This window comes from Brassica oleracea, chromosome C8 (assembly GCF_000695525.1).
Source record: "Brassica oleracea var. oleracea cultivar TO1000 chromosome C8, BOL, whole genome shotgun sequence".
NCBI classification, from domain to species: Eukaryota; Viridiplantae; Streptophyta; class Magnoliopsida; order Brassicales; family Brassicaceae; genus Brassica; species Brassica oleracea.
The window spans coordinates 17,220,634-17,240,711 of record NC_027755.1 but is presented as its reverse complement, the minus strand read 5'-3'; the positions used below and the strand labels follow the sequence as shown (position 1 = coordinate 17,240,711).

The 20,078-nt window shown below is 34.4% G+C and overlaps 2 protein-coding genes and 1 non-coding gene across 3 annotated transcripts; 1 reads left to right on the top strand and 2 right to left on the bottom strand.

Annotated features, from left to right (window-relative positions):
• Positions 1-2,284: 2,284 nt before the first annotated feature.
• On the bottom strand, positions 2,285-3,523 carry LOC106308795. The gene has a single exon (XM_013745914.1). It carries the CDS (start codon positions 3,521-3,523, stop codon positions 2,285-2,287), a length of 1,239 nt encoding a protein of 412 aa, XP_013601368.1.
• Positions 3,524-13,217: 9,694 nt separating this feature from the next.
• LOC106310136 (V-type proton ATPase subunit e2-like) lies at positions 13,218-14,662 on the top strand. The gene is made up of 4 exons (XM_013747344.1): positions 13,218-13,324; positions 13,448-13,575; positions 13,925-13,972; positions 14,392-14,662. The coding sequence occupies exons 2-4, from the start codon at positions 13,478-13,480 to the stop codon at positions 14,456-14,458; spliced, it is 213 nt and encodes a 70-aa protein (XP_013602798.1). The 5' UTR covers positions 13,218-13,324; positions 13,448-13,477; the 3' UTR covers positions 14,459-14,662.
• Positions 14,663-15,139: 477 nt separating this feature from the next.
• On the bottom strand, positions 15,140-15,212 carry TRNAA-AGC. Its single transcript has one exon. It is a non-coding gene; the product is annotated as a tRNA-Ala (tRNA).
• Positions 15,213-20,078: the final 4,866 nt, after the last annotated feature.

Genomic DNA, 20,078 nt, shown 5'->3' with positions numbered 1-20,078 from the left:
TTTGTGCATGCCCACCAATCATCGAATAATTTTTGCGCATGCCCACCAATCATCGGCAGAATGTCGACGTACCCGTGGATAAGAAATAAAACATGCTTGATCACAATTACCTGGTCATGATACAATAACATCGAAGTTTAAAATTATGGCTTTTCATCAAACATTAAATCTCAAGCACATATATATTTCACTTACCAGGTAATACAAAAGGATCATATTTTGCATATTGTCTTCGTGGTGAGACATCAACAAGACCAGATGGATGTATTCTCATACCGCGATTTTCCGTGGTGTCAAACAACGAACATTTAAAAACCATGACCTTCAAGCCAACATCACCATGATACTCCACCATCATAATCTCCTGTATGAGGCCATAGTAGTCTGTTTCATTGGTTCCAGGAACACAAACACCATAATGTTGAGTTTTTCTATTTTGACCGTGGTTATGTGTGTGGAAAGTGTATCCCCGGGTGTGATATATTGGCCAAGACCTATAATTGCGCCTAGGACCTTGTACAAAATCTAACATCCACATAGGAAATGTGTAAAACTGAGTCGAATCGTTAATCTACAATAGAATAACATTGTTATAAATTACATCATAAAATAAATAAATTGTGGAACTTGATAATATTAAAACAAAAACTCACATAGTTTTTGCACCAGTCTGCAAAGTTGGTGTCTTTCGCTTTTTGCATTGCAACTGGAGTAATATCAGGAATACTCCGTGTCATATATTCTTCAAACATCCTGCACACATTTAAAATATTAATTATGTAACTAGAAATATGTATTTATATTATATTTTCATAATATTAAGGTACCTTTCATATGAAGCAAATGTTTCACAGTTGAGCATCATAAATGTCTGAAGAACGGTGTTATCTTCATCATTTAACCAATCAGTTGAGCATTGACCACTAATTCTCCCTTCATGGTAAAACAAAGGTGGTACATCCGGATAATTGTATGAGCAACGAATATCATTTGGACTTTCTGGAATGCTCATGATCTCAGGGTGCCCAAAATAATTTGAGGGTGCTCTTGAAATCTCCTCGTTTATCCATTGTGCAACTATCGAACCTGCAATGCGTGCTTTGTTTCTGACCATCTTCTTCAAATGGTACATGTATCTTTCAAATACATACATCCACCTAAAATGAACGGGCCCACCTAAGGCTAAATACATCCACCTAAAATGGACGGGCCCACCTAAGGCTACCTCATCTGGAAGGTGCACAAGAAGATGTTGCATAACATCGAAGAACGATGGAGGAAAAATCTTTTCCAAGTTACAAAGCTTCACACCGATATTTGCCTTTAAAAGACCAATATCTGATTCTTTCAAAATCCTCGAAGAGATATCTCGGAAAAAGAGGGCAATATCTGTAAACAAAACATTAAAGTTATAACATCAATCATAGTAATTATTTAGATAATATAAAAAATAAATACCTCTAATTGCCGTATGAACATTTTTTGGAAGAAGTTCTGCGAATGCAAATGGATAGAGTCGTTGCATAATGACATGACAATCATGACTTTTCAGTCCATGTAGCTTTAAATTGCTTTCGTCAATACATCGACTAAATTTAGAGGAATATCCATCGGAGAATTTTATATCATTTTTCAGCCACAGAAGGAATTCTCGCTTTGCCGCATTTGACAGCCTGAATATTGGCACGGGCATCGTTCCATCCTCTTTCATCTCTAAATCACGCCTTTTGCATAGTCCTGGAAGATCCAATCTGCTTTTGACGTTGTCTTTTGTCTTTCCAGGAGAATTTAACAATGTGTTCGTGAGGTTATCGAAGAAGTTTTTCTCAATGTGCATGAAATCAAGGTTATGCCGAAGAAGATGAGTTTCCCAATACGGTAACTCCCAGAAAATACTCTTCTTAACCCAATTGTGAGTAACTCCGTATTCGGATATTGTCTTGGATGGATTATCATGTCCATTCCTTCCACATTCAACGGACTTTGATAAAACCCTTATATTATTTATCCTCTCACGCAATATTTCTTCTCTGGTCAACCATGGTGGAGGAGGATCCACAACTGTTTTCCCCGTGTAAATGCTTGAGTGTTTCTCCTGTAAGGATGATCTTCACTAAAAACCTTCTGTGGCAATCAAACCAACTATGTTTTTGTCCATTACGTAACCAGAACGCACCTGTCTCATCTTGACAATATGGGCACGATAACCGACCATGTGTCGTCCAACCTGAAAGCATCCCACACGCTGGAAAATCGTTTATCGTCCACATCAACACTGCTCGCATTATGAATCTTTCTTTCCTTGAAATATCATATGCCTCCACACCATCTTTCCATAAACTCTGTAACTTTTTCTTGGATGTTTGGGCCCGGGAATTAGCACCGAGAGGTATAAGAATTCTCTTTTCATACACATTCCCGGAGGCAAATTGTACGGAGTTACAATAACTGGCCAAAGGGAACGTGCTTCGCCATTCATACCAATCGGATTAAACCCATCCGTTGATAAGCATAGATAAATGTTCCGGCTTTCAGCGGCAAATCCAGGATATAACTCACTCCACGCTATGGCATCAGATGGATGATGTATTTCTCCTTTCGGAGTTACATGTTCCTTATGCCACCGCATATTGGAAGCTGTCGCCTCAAGTTGGTATAGATGTTTCAGACGATCTGCTATTGGGAGGTAAAACATTCTCTGTTTCGGTTTGTTTTTACCTTTTTCGTTCTTCGGGTAGTAGCGATCTTCTCCACAAAACTGATAACTGACCAACTTCGCATCGTCTCCCTTCCAAAATAACATACAGTTCTTCACACATACGTCAATCCTCTGTAAGGGTAACCCAAGCGACCGTGTCAGTTTCTTTGTCTCGTAATATGTTGTTGGAGCTTTATTTGGCTGCGGAAGTATGTTTTTAAATACTTCAGATATCTCATCCACACAAGCTTCTGGTAGATTATAATATGTCTTCACTTTCATCATCCGCGAAGCAAGAGACAACTGAGAAATTCCTTCTGCACATCCTTCGTAGAGAGGTTGAGTGGCTGCTTCAAATGCTTCAAAAACACTATCATGATAGGGTTCTGCTATGTCCGTCTCTTCTATAGCTTCCGGCATGTAAGCTGGCGCAATGTCTGCGGGTACCTCTGGAATATTCTGGTGGTGATCTTCATAAGCATTCCAAATAGGAGTCTCTAACATTTCTTCTTCACCCGTCGAATGATTCGCCCCGGAACTCTCACCAACATCGTTGAATTTCTCTCCATGACTCGTCCAAAAATAATAATTTCCCTTGAAACCGTACAAGAATAGATGTCGTGCGACAACTCTTGCTTCGCGTTGCTTAACATTTTTGCATCGAGCACACAGACACAACAAAGTTTCTCTTTCTTTGTAATCTTTTTGATTACACGCAAATTGAATAAATGCATCAACACCTCCAAGAAATAATTCTGAAACCTGATTACTCTCAGGATCAATCCTTTGATCTATCCATTCTCTAGATTGAAAGTAGAAAGACATTTTGTTCTGAAAATTTGAGAGAAGAACAAAAGTTCTAAATGTTACAGTTATGAAGCGTATATATAATACAAATTAGCCACGACATAGCCACGAAAAATTCGTGGCACTGTTAAAATATCATTGCCAAACGAATATTTCTCTGCCATAGACCGAATAAAGACTGAAAAAGCATGTATAGCCACGAAACAGCCATGAAACAACCGTGGCTATATCCCATTTCGTCAAACGATTGGATGTAACACTTCCTTTTCGATGTCGGCACAAAAAAATAAAACATTGCCACGTTTTATTAGTGGCAAATTCGTGGCTATATTCTTTAACCACAAAAATTTTGTAGCGTTTCCGTGGCTAAGCCTAGCCACGCTTTGTTTCGTGACTCCATCGTGGCTATTTTAATTTTACCGTGGCTTTTTACGTTTCGTGGCTTTGACGTGGCGTTGTTGTGGCCTCTTTTAAATAGCCACGGTTTTTAAGTGGCAATACAGTGGCTATGCGATAGATTTTTACTAGTGCTATGTTTCTGTATTATTCATAAACATAAGGAGCCCTTTATATATTGGGAATTACACCGTCATAGAATAATGGAAAGGCTAAAGAAAGGAAATACAAATATAGAAAGAGTACAAATCATAATCTAATAAGGAAAAGGCAAGATGGCGATTATCTCTCTCTCTCTCTCTCCTCACGGTCGATTCTCTTTCTCTCTAGCATTGGGCCGGTTATGAACCGGGCCGGTTATGGACATCCACAATGTGATTTATAACAAATAGTATGTTTTGTTGTGTTTCTTTTTGTACAAGGAGTCTCTTTTTCCATTTATTTCCAATTTAAATGCAATTATGCAGTGTTGTTGAGTTACTTCATATTTCGTTTAACTTATTTGTAAAATAGTAAACTGTTATGAAAGTCAGCCGAAAATGTTGAAAATATAAAAGATGTGGGGTCTGATGCACTATTTGCACAGTGAATTTCTTTTCTATATATATGAACGTTTTCGTTCGATTGTAACTCGCACCTCATCTCTCTTCTCCTTCTTCATAATAAGTATTCTCTCTCGCATATTTATCATATATCAGTGTTATCTTCTTTCTGTGGGTATTAATTTTTGCCCTACTTAAAATTTCGCGATACAATAAAACTCCGGGTTTTTTCATAACACGTTATCAGCACGATCGTTCTCCAATTTGGTAAAATTTATTTGTATCATTTATACACTGCTATAATGGTCGGTATACCGTCTCTACTATTATTTATATCATGTTGTAATGGTCGGAATACCGCCAATATTATTTATTAGTAATTTAATTAATTTATTTGTCGGCCGAGCCGCCTTATATTATGTTTATTGTTAATTGGTCGGCTGAGCCGCGTTATATTCTATTTATTGTTAATTGGTCGGTCGAGCCGCCGTATAATTTATTTATTACTCTGCATTGACCGGCTGAGCCGTCGCATGATTTGTTGTCATAACATAAATATTTCATTGCCATAATTTTTTACTTTTATTAATTTTTATAAAATTTTATAGATTTGATTGACTATTTAATACGATATTTTCATACTGATTTTTGGTGCACTCGATTTAACCCCAACGGTCACAAAAAAAAATTTCAAAATTTTTCCCTTTTTCCAACGGTCATGAACACTGATTTCCATCTATAAATACAACTCATTTTCACTCCATTTTCTCATCCAAAACATTTCATCTTCTCTCAGATATTTTTAAAATCGCTCTCCTCCAATTTTTTTCAAAGATGATTCGCGCATTTTTTATTTTATGTGCAATTTTTATTTGTGTTTCTGTTTACGGTTTATTCGTTGGAGAATTTGCTCCGGTAGAATTTAAGATGAATATCGATTTTTTTTTTTTACATTGTTTCTCCTTGTAATTGCTTGCATGATTAATGTAAATGGTTTCTTTTAATATTTATAATATTCTAATAATTTTTATTTATGTGCTTTAGAAATACAAATGGCAAAAATAGAGAAACTTCAGTTTCCGGCCTTGGAAGTAACTGGAGCAAACTACACGGCATGGGTTACAAACATGGAGCTTCATCTAGATTCTGAGAAAATACTCGGAACATAAAAGAAGGGAATATATCAACCTCTCATAAAAAGGCTAGAGCCGTGATATTTCTGAGAAAACATCTAGATGAAAATCTTACGCATGATTATGCGAGAACAAAAGATCTCTAAGATCTTTGGAAAGCTCTGAAGGAGAGGTTTGATAACCAAAAGAAAATTACTCTCCCCCATGCACTCGATGAGTGGAAAAATCTAAGATTTCAAATTTTGAAAAGGTGGAAACGTACAATTCCGCTATATTGAGGATAGCGGCGCAATTAGATTATTGCGGTGAGCCTGTGACGGAAGCAGAAATGCTCGAGAAAACTTACCAAACGTTCCACAAAAATCATTATGTTCTACAAGAACAATACATAAATTGTGGATATACGAGGTTCTCTGAACTCGCTGTGGTGCTTATAATAGCGGAGAGAAATAATGAACTCCTCATTAAAAACCACAATGCCCGACCCACGGGAACCAAAGCATTTCATGAGGTAAATGCAACGGATGTAAAAAATCCGGAAAAAGGAAATTATTCTTATCGTGGTCGTGGTCGTGGCCGTGGTCACAATCGTGGTTATGGTCATGGTCGTGGTCGTCGATTTAATCGCAACCATGAAAGGAGTAACAACCCAAGAGGAAAGGGATCCAACACATGGAATCGATCTGATCGGGTAAAAGGGAAAGAAACCCAAGAAAACCCTACTCATAAAAATGAGAATGTCCGTTACAGATGTGGATCGAAGGGACACTGGTTTCAAGTGTGTCGAACTCCTCGGCATCTATGCCAATTTTACCAAGAATGTATTAAAGGCAAGGCAAAGGAAGTAAATCTCAATGAACACCTTGTGGGTACAACATCGACATACCTCGAATCCTCTGACTTTATGGGAGATTTCGAAGAGGCAACTCATCAAAATAATGGAAATGCTTGTACTGATCAAGCTTAATAATGTCCAGTGATGCCATAAAATATTATTATGTATTTCACTTTCAGAATAATGTTGTATTTCAGAATAATAAATGTATAATTATTGTGTACTTGTTATTGATGCATAATATGTTTACTTATGAAAGTTTATTTTCTTTATTGATATTAACTGTGTGTTACAGAAATGGATAAGAAAGCAAATGGAACAACACCTAAGCAAATTGGTAGAGAAATTTGCATACCAGATAATGGCACTACACATACTATACTAAAAGATAAAAGATATTTCTCTAACTTAGAGTCAGCAAAAATGATTGTTAACACGATATCAGGTCTTACAGACCTGATCGAAGGAATTGGCAAGGCAAACTTTATGCTACCGAATGAACAAAGTTTTCCATAAATAATGCCTTATATTCTCCAAATTCTATGAGAAATTTGTTGAGTTTCAAAGATATATACCGTCAAGGGTATGACACGCAGTATGCAACTGAGAATGGAAAGAAGTATTTGTATATAACTTCTGAAAAATCAGGCAAAGGCCTTGTGCTGGAAAAATTTCCAGAACTTCTTTTTGGATTACATCACACTTATATTGATGCTATAGAATCACCTTGTGATAAAAAGAAATCCAGAAGATGTTACATTATGGCATGATCGCCTTGGTCATCCAGGCACTACAATGATGCGAAAAATCATTGAAAGCTCACATGGTCATTCAATAAAAACCCAAGATATATACCAAAGTAATAAAATGACATGTGATGCGTGTGCTCTTGGGAAATTAATCATAAGACCATCACCAACCAAAATTGACAAAGAATCATCAAAGCGGCAGAATCATTAATTAAACGGCTGCAACTAATTGCAAGGCCATTGATCATGAGATCAAAACTCCCAACCTCTGTATGGGGACATGCTATTTTGCATGCAGAAGCACTAATTCGGATAAGACCAAGTGCATACCATAGATATTCCCCATTACAGTTAGCATTTGGAAAAGAACCAAATATCTCTCATCTAAAAATCTTTGGTTGTGCGGTTTATATTCCAATAGCACCACCGCAACGTACAAAGATGGGACCGCAACGTACAAAGATGGGACCGCAACGTACAAAGATGGGACCGCAACGTACAAAGATGGGACCGCAACGTACAAAGATGGGACCGCAACGTACAAAGATGGGACCGCAACGTACAAAGATGGGACCGCAACGTACAAAGATGGGACCGCAACGTACAAAGATGGGACCGCAACGTACAAAGATGGGACCGCAACGTACAAAGATGGGACCGCAACGTACAAAGATGGGACCGCAACGTACAAAGATGGGACCGCAACGTACAAAGATGGGACCGCAACGTACAAAGATGGGACCGCAACGTACAAAGATGGGACCGCAAAGACGGATGGGAATATATATTGGCTATGATTCTCCATCAATAATAAGATACCTAGAACCATAAACTGGTGATGTGTTTACGACACGATTTGCCGATTGTCATTTCAATGAGAAATAATTCTCAACTCTAGGGGGAGACAATAAGCGAATAGGAAAAGAAATCAAATGAAATTTACCATCGTTATTACACCTTGATCCTCCTACGAAACAGTCAGAACTGGAAGTTCGACGTATCATGCATTTACAAAATATAGCAAATAAGTTACCTGATGCATTTGCTGATACTAAAACGGTAACCAAATCACATATACCCGCTGCAAATACTCCTGCTCGTATTGAAATACCACAAAACGGTGGAACGTCAGTTGATACACGTGAATCAGGAACACGTTTGAAACGTGATAGACCAATTGGTTCAAAGAACAAATATCATAGAAAGCAAAAAGAAGCTGAAAGGCATGATACTCCCAAAATAGCGGAAAATATTTTGGAAGAAGCGAATTGTGAATCTAACGACAATATAAAGCATCATGAATCTGAAAAAAATCACGAGATTTCTATCAATTACATCCATAATGGAAATATATGGAAACGAAATGAGATGGATGATATTGATGACGTTTTCTCATACCTTTTAGCAAAGGAAATAAATGAAGAAAACGAAGATCCAGAACCAAAGTCTGTATATGAATGTCAAAAGAGACATGACTGGATAAAATGTAAAGATGCAATTCAAGTCGAACTAGATTCGCTTAACAAACGAAATGTATTCGGACATATTGTGCTCACCCCCAAAGATGTGAAACCTGTTGGATACAAATGGGTGTTTGTCCGAAAACGAAATGAGAAAAACGAGATTACAAGATACAAAGCTCATCTAGTAGTCCAAGGTTTCTCTCAAAGGCCTGGAATTGATTATGAGGAAACTTATTCTCCTGTTATGGACGCAATCACATTTAGATTCCTGATGAGCCTAGCGGCCGATGAAAATTTAGAAATGCGTCTCATGGATGTCGTAACAGCATATTTATATGGATCATTAGAATCTGATATCTAGATGAGAATCCCAGATGGATTTAAAATGCCAGAAACGTTAAGTTCCAAACCTAAAGAGTTATGTGCAATAAAATTGCAAAGATCATTATATGGGTTAAAACAATCTGGACGAATGTGGTATAATCGTCTCAGCGAACACTTAACAAAAGAAGGATACACGAATGATCCTATATGCCTTTGTGTTTTCATAAAGAAAACAACATCCGGATTTGTTATAATCGCAGTGTACGTTGATGATCTTAACATTATCGGAACTCAAGAAGAAATACAAAAGGCATCAGGCTATCTGAAAAGATAATTTGAGATGACAGACCTCGGGCAGACAAAATATTGTCTAGGGTTACAAATTGAGCATTCTCAAAAGGGTATATTTGTACATCAGTCTACATATACCAAACGAGTATTGAAACGCTCTAACATGGATAAAGCAACTCATCTTAGCACCCCAATGGTCGTTAGGTCACTTAATATTGGAAGTGATCCATTTCGACCACCTGAGGAGAAAGAAGAGATACTTGGTCAGGAAGTACCATATCTAAGTGCAATTGGAGCGCTGATGTACCTTTCAAATTGTACACGGCCTGATATATCATTTGCTGTAAATCTTTTGGCAAGATTCAGCTCATCTCCAACTCGAAGACATTGGAATGGGATTAAATATGTTTTTCTTTACCTCCAAGGGACCATTGATTTAGCCTTGTTTTATCCTAAAAGTTCAAAAGGTCAGATGGTTGGTTTTGCAGATGCAGGATATCTTTCAGATCCACACAAAGTCCGATCACAAACAGGATACGTTTTCACGATCGGAGGCACTGCTATATCTTAGCGTTCCCAGAAACAAACGCTTGTGGCTACTTTTCAAATCACGCTGAGATCATTGCACTCCATGAAGCAAGTAGAGAATGTGTATGGCTGAGATTAATGAGCCGACACATCTGTTCAAGCAGCGGGATTGACGAAAATATGGAGCCAACTATTTTATATGAAGATAATCCAGCATGTGTTGCTCAAACAAAGGAGGGATATATCAAAAGCGATAGAACAAAACATATACCTCCGAAGTTCTTCTCATACACTCAAGAGCTCGAGAAGAAGAAAGAGATTAAAGTAAGATATGTTCGATCATGCGACAATGCAGCTGACCTCTTTACAAAATCACTTCCAACTTCGGTATTCAGAAAACATGTCCATAACATTGGAATGTGCCATCAGAAGGATCTATGACTGCTCATTCGAGGGGGAGCTTACGTAGTTGTACTCTTTTTACCTTACTATGGTTTTTCCCATTGGGTTTTCCTGGAAAAGTTTTTAACGAGGCAACAAAGATGTTAAGCGAGAGTGGATAGTGACACCGGTCCCCAAGGGGAGTGTTATTAAAGTAAGCCAAAAATGTTGAAAATATAAAAGATGTGGGGTCCGCTGCACTATTTGCCCAGTGAATTTCTTTTCTATATATACGAACATTTTCGTTCGATTGTAACTCGCACCTCATCTCTCTTCTCCCTCTCCATAATAAGTATTCTCTCTCGCATATTTATCATATATCAGTGTTATCTTCTTTCTGCGGGTATAAAATTTTGCCCTACTTAAAATTTCGCGATACAATAAATTTCCAGTTTTTTTCGTAACAAACATTTTATATATATATATATATAAATTAAACGAACATGTAAGGAAGTTACGTGTTTCATATAATCTTTAGTAAGATGTTTAAGCTAACAAGAAGAATTCTGGTTGTACATTTTATTCATAATCATTTATTCATAATCATAATTAAATTTTCTTTTCCAGAATATAAGATGGCCAATGATCATGATACTTTCTTAACTCACAAGTTACATATGTACATCTGAGCTCTAAACAGATTGAATCATGCAAGAACCCTCACACAAATCGAAAGAAAAAATGGGTAAACCCCTTTAAGAAAATAAAGAGTCTCAGACTCGTACACGGATACGTATAATAACATCTATACTCTTCCAAAGTTAATTACATCTCTCAGAAGCAATTAAGGTTCATAATAAGAAATATATAGAACCGAGTGAGAACAAGGTTACAAAGAGAAGATACATTCAATCTAGGAAGCTTTTGTCGAGGATCTCGAGGGGTTATTGGCTTATGGGGAAACCAGAGTGTCCGAATTTCAAAAAGCTGAGCGTTTGTGGAAAAGAGTGGCATAGTGTTTTCTAACGCTGAGACCGTCCACGGCTAATAAACTTTCCATGTTCATTCTTTCGGCCCGTGGATCCCATTCCGTGTAACAGGTGACACGATATCGCGAATTATTTTTTGATACGTCACCCATCTTTCTACTATTCCAACTCAAGAGCATTTAACTATGAAATTCTAAACGGATGTATGCCCGAAAATGTAAACACACTTTGGTGACATAGATAGTTAAATCAATTCTCTTAAGCTTTTTTTTTACGTATACCGGGATGTTACCATCTCCTTGAAGATACATACAGCTCATACTTAAACCATCTTCGGTTCTTTCACTGTGGATTGATTTGTATGTCTCGTTGAAGATGCTTGCAGCTCATATAGTGCTGTTATTTCATGCTCTTAATAACAAAATGATCACATCTAGGAAGCTTTTGTTGAGGATCTCGAGGGGTTATTGACTTATGGGGAAACCAGAGTGTCTGATTCTCAAAAGCAGAGCGTTTGTGGAAAATAATGTCATAGTAAAACCATCTTCGGTTCTTTTGGTTTGGATTGATTTTGTATGTCTCCTTGAAGATGTATGCAAGGAGACAAAATGTTCTCATAAAAATGTTTTCTATTTTTGATATTTTTTCTTTTTAAAAGAGCACAAACATAAAAGTTGACATGACAAGTTCTGAGATTATGGTTCTTTTAATCGCATGGCTTAGTCTCTGTCTTTGGTATTCGGACTTAATCTCCTTTCATAAGGATTTTAATGCTTTTGTGTTTAATAAAATACTAGATTTTGATCCACACTTTTAAAGCGCGGATTTTTTTTTTTCAATTGACAAATATTTAGTAAATGTCATATTTCATATATTTGTGTTTTATTTTATAAAAGACTTAATTTTTTTATCTTTCTTTATCGTGTTTCATTTTAAATGACTATTTATGTTTAAAAAATTAAATTGTATTTCTTTAATGAATTAAGTTGGTATAACTCTGATAAATTAATTTTATTATGTGTTTAATATTTTTAATAAAAAAATTATATACTTTTAATAAAGATTTATACTTTTCAATGAAAAAAATGATTTTTTTTATGAATGCTTAAATTATATTAAGAAAAGAAAAAAAAATAATTAAGAATGGTTGAAAAAAATTATTTGAACTTGGACTCAATGGCGCGGGTTTATTTTCTTTTTTTTAAAATTGACAAATATTTAGTAAATGTCATATTTCATATATTTGTGTTTTATTTTATAAAAGACTTAAACTTTTTATCTTTCTTATCGTGTTTCATTTTAAATGACTATTTATGTTTAAATAATTAAACTGTATTTCTTTAATGAATTAAGTTTGTATAACTCTGATAAATTAATTTTATTATGTGGTTAATATTTTAAATAAGAAATTATATACTTTTAATAAAGATTTATACTTTTCAATGAAAAAATTTAATTTTTTTTATGAATGCTTAAATTATATTAAGAAAAGAAAAAAAAATAATTAAGAATGGTTGAAAAAAAAATATTTGAATTTGGACTCAACGGCCCAAAGGAAAAAAAATGTGAGAATTGGATCTGATTTCTTAATCGGCCCAAATGGCCCAAGAGATATCTGATGTGGACAGTGGGCTGGATCCGAAAAAATGGCCCAATATAAATGTGTTACTAATATCACTTGATTGCCCTAAATGAAACATGCAATGTTAGTAAAGAAATGATAGGCTAAAGTAAAAAGGACAATAAGATCCTGATTTAATAGCATAGATAGGATGACAAAGAAAAACTACTACTCTCTCCGTTTCAATATAGATGATGTTTTAGAAGGTTTCTTTTGTTTCAATTTACATGAAGTTTTGAGATTTTAAGGAATTTTTGAGATTTTAAGGTTAATTTTAACTTTATTGGAAACTGTTCAACCAATTAGATTTTACGGTCTTTTTTATAATTGGTTAACTGATTCTAAAATTATATCTTTAAAATATTTTTCTAGAGAAATATAATTTTCTTATCTTTGTGCAGTATTACAAAACATCAAGTATCATGAAACGGATGGAATACTATTTATCTGCTAGCAAATGACAAAATTGGCCCTCACAAAATCTGGGCCTGGGGCGAGGCAGAGCATTTGGGTACGAACGAATATACGATCCTCAATTGACGTCTCCAGGAGCTCCAATTTGAATCTGTGAGATCTGTGGCACTTTCTCCTCGTATTGCGATTATTAGCTAGCCCCCTTTTTTTTTGAGTCTGATCACATTGAATTCTATAACCTGAAAGGCTGAAACCACGTGAAATATCTCGTCGCAGGATTAAGTCCCTTTGGGATCAGGATCAGACATGGCTTTTCTTGTAACATCCGTAATATTCGCTGTGGTCGGCATCATTGCTTCGATTTTCACTAGAATCTGTTTCAACCAAGGCCCCTCCACCAATCTGTATGTTTTTTTATTTAATTGCAATTTTTTTTAAGTAATCTCATTGGCCTTTGCCCTATTTGATGTTTATACTACTCTGTCAATGCTAATGTGGTGGTTCTCCGTTATCAATTAATCATTAGTTATCTTTTTTTCTCGGAGAACGATAATTGGTAGATGAAATCTAATCTCTTTCCATATATACTTTTTTTTAATTTGAATTTGGTTCCTTTCTTTTGATAGTTTCTTCGATGAGAATAATTAATGACAACAATTCTAACTCCCCTTGTGCTGCTGATTCATGTTTTCTGTTTACTTCTTGGTTGGAGTAAAGATCTCATGTCTTTATTTTTTTTTTATAATGGAACAGGCTACATTTTACCTTGGTCATTACAGCCACGGTCTGCTGTTGGATGATGTAAGTCTATTATATTTTGTGTACTCCTTTCCTTTTACTCAGCTGTTTGCTTTCACCTTTATCCAACTCTCTCGTTTGATTTGCTCCTCACCTGGATCAACATTAACCATCAAACCATCTATAGAGAGACAGATCCTTGTAGGCTTTACTTCTTCCAACTTTCTTGTGATGTAAACAGTTCTAGTCGGAGATGAGTTATGCCTCTCAGAAACTTGTCTTAAGTCGATGAATTAGGAGGATTTGTGTTTGAGAAAGTTCCAGAACATGAACATTATTTATTGGTCTCTGACCAGTGTCTTAACTTTTTTTCTGTCTTGCGATCCTACCGCTCTTTGTTTGCGCAAATGCTTTTTTTTTTTTTAACAAGATTCATTCAGTATCTTATATCACTGCATCGTTTTCTTTCGTCATATTGGCAGGTGGGCAATCGTTTACATTGCGCAGATGAAGCCTCTCATTGTCCCAATCCTAAGCGAGGTGGAGTAGACACCCATCTCTGCTCAAACAAGAACCTCCATCTCCTCAAACTAGAGTGACTTACTCTTTCGGTGTATCTTCCTTAAACTTATCGGTTTCCCCTTTTGTAATTCGGTGTGGAACAAACAATACATTTCCCCTTCTGTTAAATCTTGTTTCTCATTCATTTTTTAAACATTCTTCATTGTACTCAAAAAAGTCATGCCAGCGGGAGTGAGTATATATCATTCTTGATGAAATAAAAATCTTTGGAAGGATGCTACTCAGCCAATACACAACTCCAGTTCGATAGTCCTTGTAGCATAAGTAAACCTCACCTGAAACAATTGTATTGTATAAACTTTCATCTGTGCTGCGAGTGTGAGTGTGATCCTAGGATCCATGTAATTGATCTTAGACATGCCCATGGCCACGGTTTTTCAAGTCCTCCAATGTCTCCAATGTCTCGTTCCATCTTGTTGATATTCATTGTCTGTTGAGCTATCTCTTCTTCTCCCACCTGCAGGAATTTAACATCACAATATAATCTAGTTTTAAAGTCTTGGTTTAGTGAGAAGAAGTTTTTAATAGTTTGCAAGACTGAAAGTGTAGAGTAAATAAGAGTACAGAACAACATTTGTAAAATGATACTTTTAGCAGGCCGTTCTACGAAGCTCATTGGCCCATTGACAAAAAAAATACTGTTAAAAATGGAGATGCGGGGTATCGATCCCCGTACCTCTCGCATGCTAAGCGAGCGCTCTACCATCTGAGCTACATCCCCATGTTGCTTTCGATGATAAGTTAACTAAATTTATTCTGTCCCAAAAATAATCGGCAGCACCGTCTCCTGGTGTTATTGTTTTGTGTACGTTTGTTTATAAGCTCAGTGCTTCCCTTCCAACGGTAAAAACTAGAAACAGGTACCAGTTTACGTTATTCCCGTGATTTTTTTTTGTCATTACTATCCCAACTTGTTCCAGGAAGCGTGCGACTTTGGCACTTAGTATCTGTTTCACAAAAATTTAGTCAGAGTGCACACCAACTGTTTGATGAAATGTCTTCTGGAGAAAGTTTCTCACGATCATTTTCATCTCATTCATGTTTTACTTGACTAACACATAAACCTGTGAATATTTGTAGCGAACAAAGCGTTGACTGTTCCATCTGATCTGGGATTAGAGCATTGAGTATGTCGTTTTGCTATCCATCATCACCAGGAAAACTGGCGATGAAGGTCGCTTTCTTCGCCTCAGGAGCAGCTCTTTTCGCCGTTGGAATGCATCTGTCGTATCTCAACGTTGCTCCTCAGCAAGCTCGTACTAAAGCCCGTAATGATTTTGTCAAAGAACGCCTCAGGCAGAAACAAGGCAAGTGATTTTTCAAGATTCAGGTCAATGTCCCAGAGCATAAGCATTCTCTTGTCTTCTTACTTTCAGCATTTCCAACTCTTTATATGTATTCTCATCTCTTTGCTCTGTAGAGATTAAACAGAAATAAAAAAAAGTAGTAAAAGTCTACAAAAACATTGTATTAATACAGCAAACCGCACACAAAGTTTGTCACTTGCAAAAACCGTTTCACAAAAAAAAAAACATTCTCTCACGCAATACATCAAAAGGAGGAAATGATTAAAGATCTACAAAGGGAGAGATAGAGAGTGAACCTAAGGCAAACGAAAAGGAGAATCATTGGAGATTAGATCATCTTCTTGGGTTTAGCTAAGGACTTGCAGATAGAAGAGAAGGCTCCTCTGATTTCTTCATGGATGGGGAGAGCGAGAGAGAGTGTTAAAGGACAATGATGATCTTGAAACGACACATGAGGTCATCTGGAAAATGGCTTAGTGAGTTTCTTAATTTGAAAGAGTCTCTCCACAAATGCTATTTCGAGGGCCATTGCGAGAGTGGATATGCTCCCAAGCTGTTCGACACACTGAGTAATTGGATCCTGATAATTGCCGTCTAACCTACGCGAGCGATATCAGAAGAAATTATCAAAGTATGATATGATCATCGATCTACTCTTTTCGGATAAAGTATATAGTAAGCTTCAGCTAATCATATAGTTTATAAAATAAAAATAAGCAATCATAAAAATAATAATTCATTCATACTATATAACCATATATTTCTAAATAAACATTATCATCTCATAAATGCATCTTACCATTACCATGATAATTCATACCTTCTCATATTTTATTATGAAAATTAAATTTTATATTAAACAAAATAAATCAAGTAAATAACAGAAAATTAACAATGCTAATTGATGGTAAGTTTTGATGTGTCAAAACGTAAATTGTATATCATGTTGTTGAAATCTTATAAGATATTATATTCCAATTTATTTGGTCGTAAATATTTTCCTAACATATATAAATAAAATTTAAAAACTAAATGACTAAAAACAAAAATTTCTTTGCAACAATATTTGACTAATAAAAAATATACAGAAATGTGTAAAATAAATACATAGTTTACACTATAAATATATTTAAAATCTCTGCAAATAATGTCAAAGTTTTAGTATTTCGATAATGAAAATACAATTGTACCAATTTCTACCAATGGGTCCTCCAAATCTTGACAACAAAAAAATCTTGGTAGTTGATCTCGAATGAAACATAGAAACAATTATGAATTTCTTCCCCTAGAATCTGAAATCATATGCCTAAGAGTTAAGACCAAGCAAAAAATGGTCTAGAGATGCTCATATTTGTTCCTAACAAATAATAGAGTTTATTTTACTAAAACCAAGTATCACCTAGTAATAAACTTAAGAAATGAGACCGATGAACACCAAAAACAATATTCTCAACCCAGGAACACCATTTCCAATCCAACTGGATGACTAATCTTTTGATTGCCAGTTTTTCACCAAAGTTGAGATATTATTCTTAGAAATTTGCAAAGGCCTTATGACTGGCGAAAACCTCAAAAAGAGTAATATATATTAGTTGTTAGATAAAAAAATTCAACTAAAAATTGACATAACAACCCAATCATAGTGATGCCATATAAGCAAAAATTCAAAACAAAAATTATTTCCAAACAAATTAACCAACAACTTAAAATAATAAAATAGTATATCTCATACACATTTTTTGCAAAGGTAAACCTAAAACACAAATCACAAAATTATATAAAAAATAATAATCTAGATCACAAGTAAAGTATATCCTGCCCCGATCCTAGTTACTAGTAAAACTTATCCGTGTAATTAAATTTCTAGTATAACAATTAAATTTCTAGTAAAACTTATCCGTGTAATTAAAACCCATTTGATATGTCTAACTTGACATATAATGAATTGATGATTATACAAGATACGTGAATATAAAGAAATTAGGTCTTTTAATATTGCAAAGAAGAATCATATGCCCTGCAACTACAAGAAAATAAAATACTATTTTCTGTATCAATTTTACTTATTTTTAACATCCTGTTCTATTGGCATTTGATCTTTTCCAATAAGAGAAAATGTCTGCTATGTCGTTTTTTCCATCCTCTCTTAAGTGGGGTATATTATAACAAAAAAAAAATAAGCAGGAAAGAATCTATGGACAGCTTGTCGTGTGTGGAGGCAAGAAGTCTACCCAAATGTTCCTTTTGGGGATAATGATGTTTATAAGTATCCAACGGTTGCATTATATATATTTACATCCAATAATTAGCCAAACAATAATTAATAGTATTTAGCATTCGATGATAAATAGTCATTTTTAGTAACCCCCAGAAGATGTTATCAGCTTTAGAACAGATGTAACGGTAGTTTACATGTGAAAATTTGAGTTTATCTCAAAACGGTTTTTGTATGATTCTAAATTAAACGAACAGTTTAAACTGTATTTCTTCAGACTTCAAGTCATACTCATTTCAAAAAAAAAACTTACAAATGGCTTGTAATAGTATGATTCGGCTGTTAATTATAGTGTTAGTTTGGGGGAAACAACGATAGTGCTAACGGATCCAAATGCTCATGTTTTACAAATTGATGACATTACTTTAGTTATGCTAACTATATACTGGCCATTACTGCTCAAATCTAGATAAGTGTTGATGTTTAACTTTCAGATCGGGGAATTAGCCATCTAGAAAAATTTTTTAAACACAAAAAACTAAGATAACTCTGGTTCCGAAAATATATGATTTTATCTTATTATTGTGACAGTAAAAAGTGAACGTGGTTATGTTTTCAGTCTAATTTTCATTTGCAAAGATGACAGATATTGTACAAAGACCTTTTGCATAAATTTAACACTCATTACAAAATATGAAATTGGTTTTGGTTCTTTTAATTCTTGAATACAGTCTATTTAATTTTATTTTTTCTCAAACTATAACATTTGTTATTTGTTAGCTTACTAAGAAAAAAAAAGAAACTTGATTAACTAAAATAAAAGAGGTTAAAAACAAAAAAAACAAAAAAAAAATGTAAAAAGGCAAAAACAATTGAATTGAAAGAGCGGTCTAGAAAAAATTTTAAACACTGAAAGTTAGGATAACTCTGGTTCTGAGAATGTGTGATCTAATCTTATTATTGTGACAGTAAAAAGTGAATGCAATTATGTTTTCAGTCTTATTTTCATTTGCAAAAGTGTCAGATGTTGTACAAAAGTTTTTTTGAATAAATTTGACATTCATTACAAAATGTGAAATTGGTTTTAGTTCTTTTAATTCTTCAATAAAGTCTGTTTAATTTCATTTTTTTGTCAAACTATAATATTTGTTATTTGTTACCATACTAAAAAAAAAGAAAATTGATTAACTAAAATAAAAGAGGTTAAAAAGAAAAAAGAAAAAAAGAAAAAAAAAATAAACGTAAAAAAGGCAAAACAATTGAACTGAAAGAGCGATCCAGAATTTTTTTAAAACACTAAAAGTTAGGATAACTCTGATTCAGAGAATGTATGATATGATCTTATTATCGTGATAATAAAAAGTGAATGCGATTATGTTTGTAATCTTATTTTCAGTTGCAAAAGTGACAGATGTTGTACAAATGCTTTTTGAATAAATTTAACATTCATTACAAATGTGAAATTGGTTTTATTTTTTAATTCTTGAATAAAGTCTGTTTAATTTCATTTTTCTCAAACTATAACATTTGTTATTTGTTACCATGCTAAGAAAAAAAAGAAATCTGATTAATTAAAATAAAAGAGGTTATAAAAATAAATAAACGTAAAAAGGCAAAAATAATTAAATTGAAAGAGTGGTCTAGAATTTTTTTTAAAACATTGAAAGGTAGGATAATTTTGGTTTCGAGAATGTGTGATCTAATTTTATTATTGTGACGGTAAAAAATGAATGCGGTTATGTTTTCGGTCTAATTTTCATTTGCAAATGTGACAGATGTTGTACAAATGCTTTTTGAATGAATTTAACATCTATTACAAAAAATGAAATTAGTTTTAGTTCTTTTAATTCCTGAACAAACTGTGTTTAATCTATTTTTTTTAGCATTTGTTATTTGTTGTCTGCTAAAGAAAAAAAAAGAAATCGTATATATTAAAACAGAAGTCTCAACCTTGATTCATGTGTGATTTTTTTTTAAAAAATGGACCTAATGGACATATTCTTAGAAAGTTATAGTACATTTAATCTTCAATCTTATCATTTAAATTTTGGGCCTACCATAAATT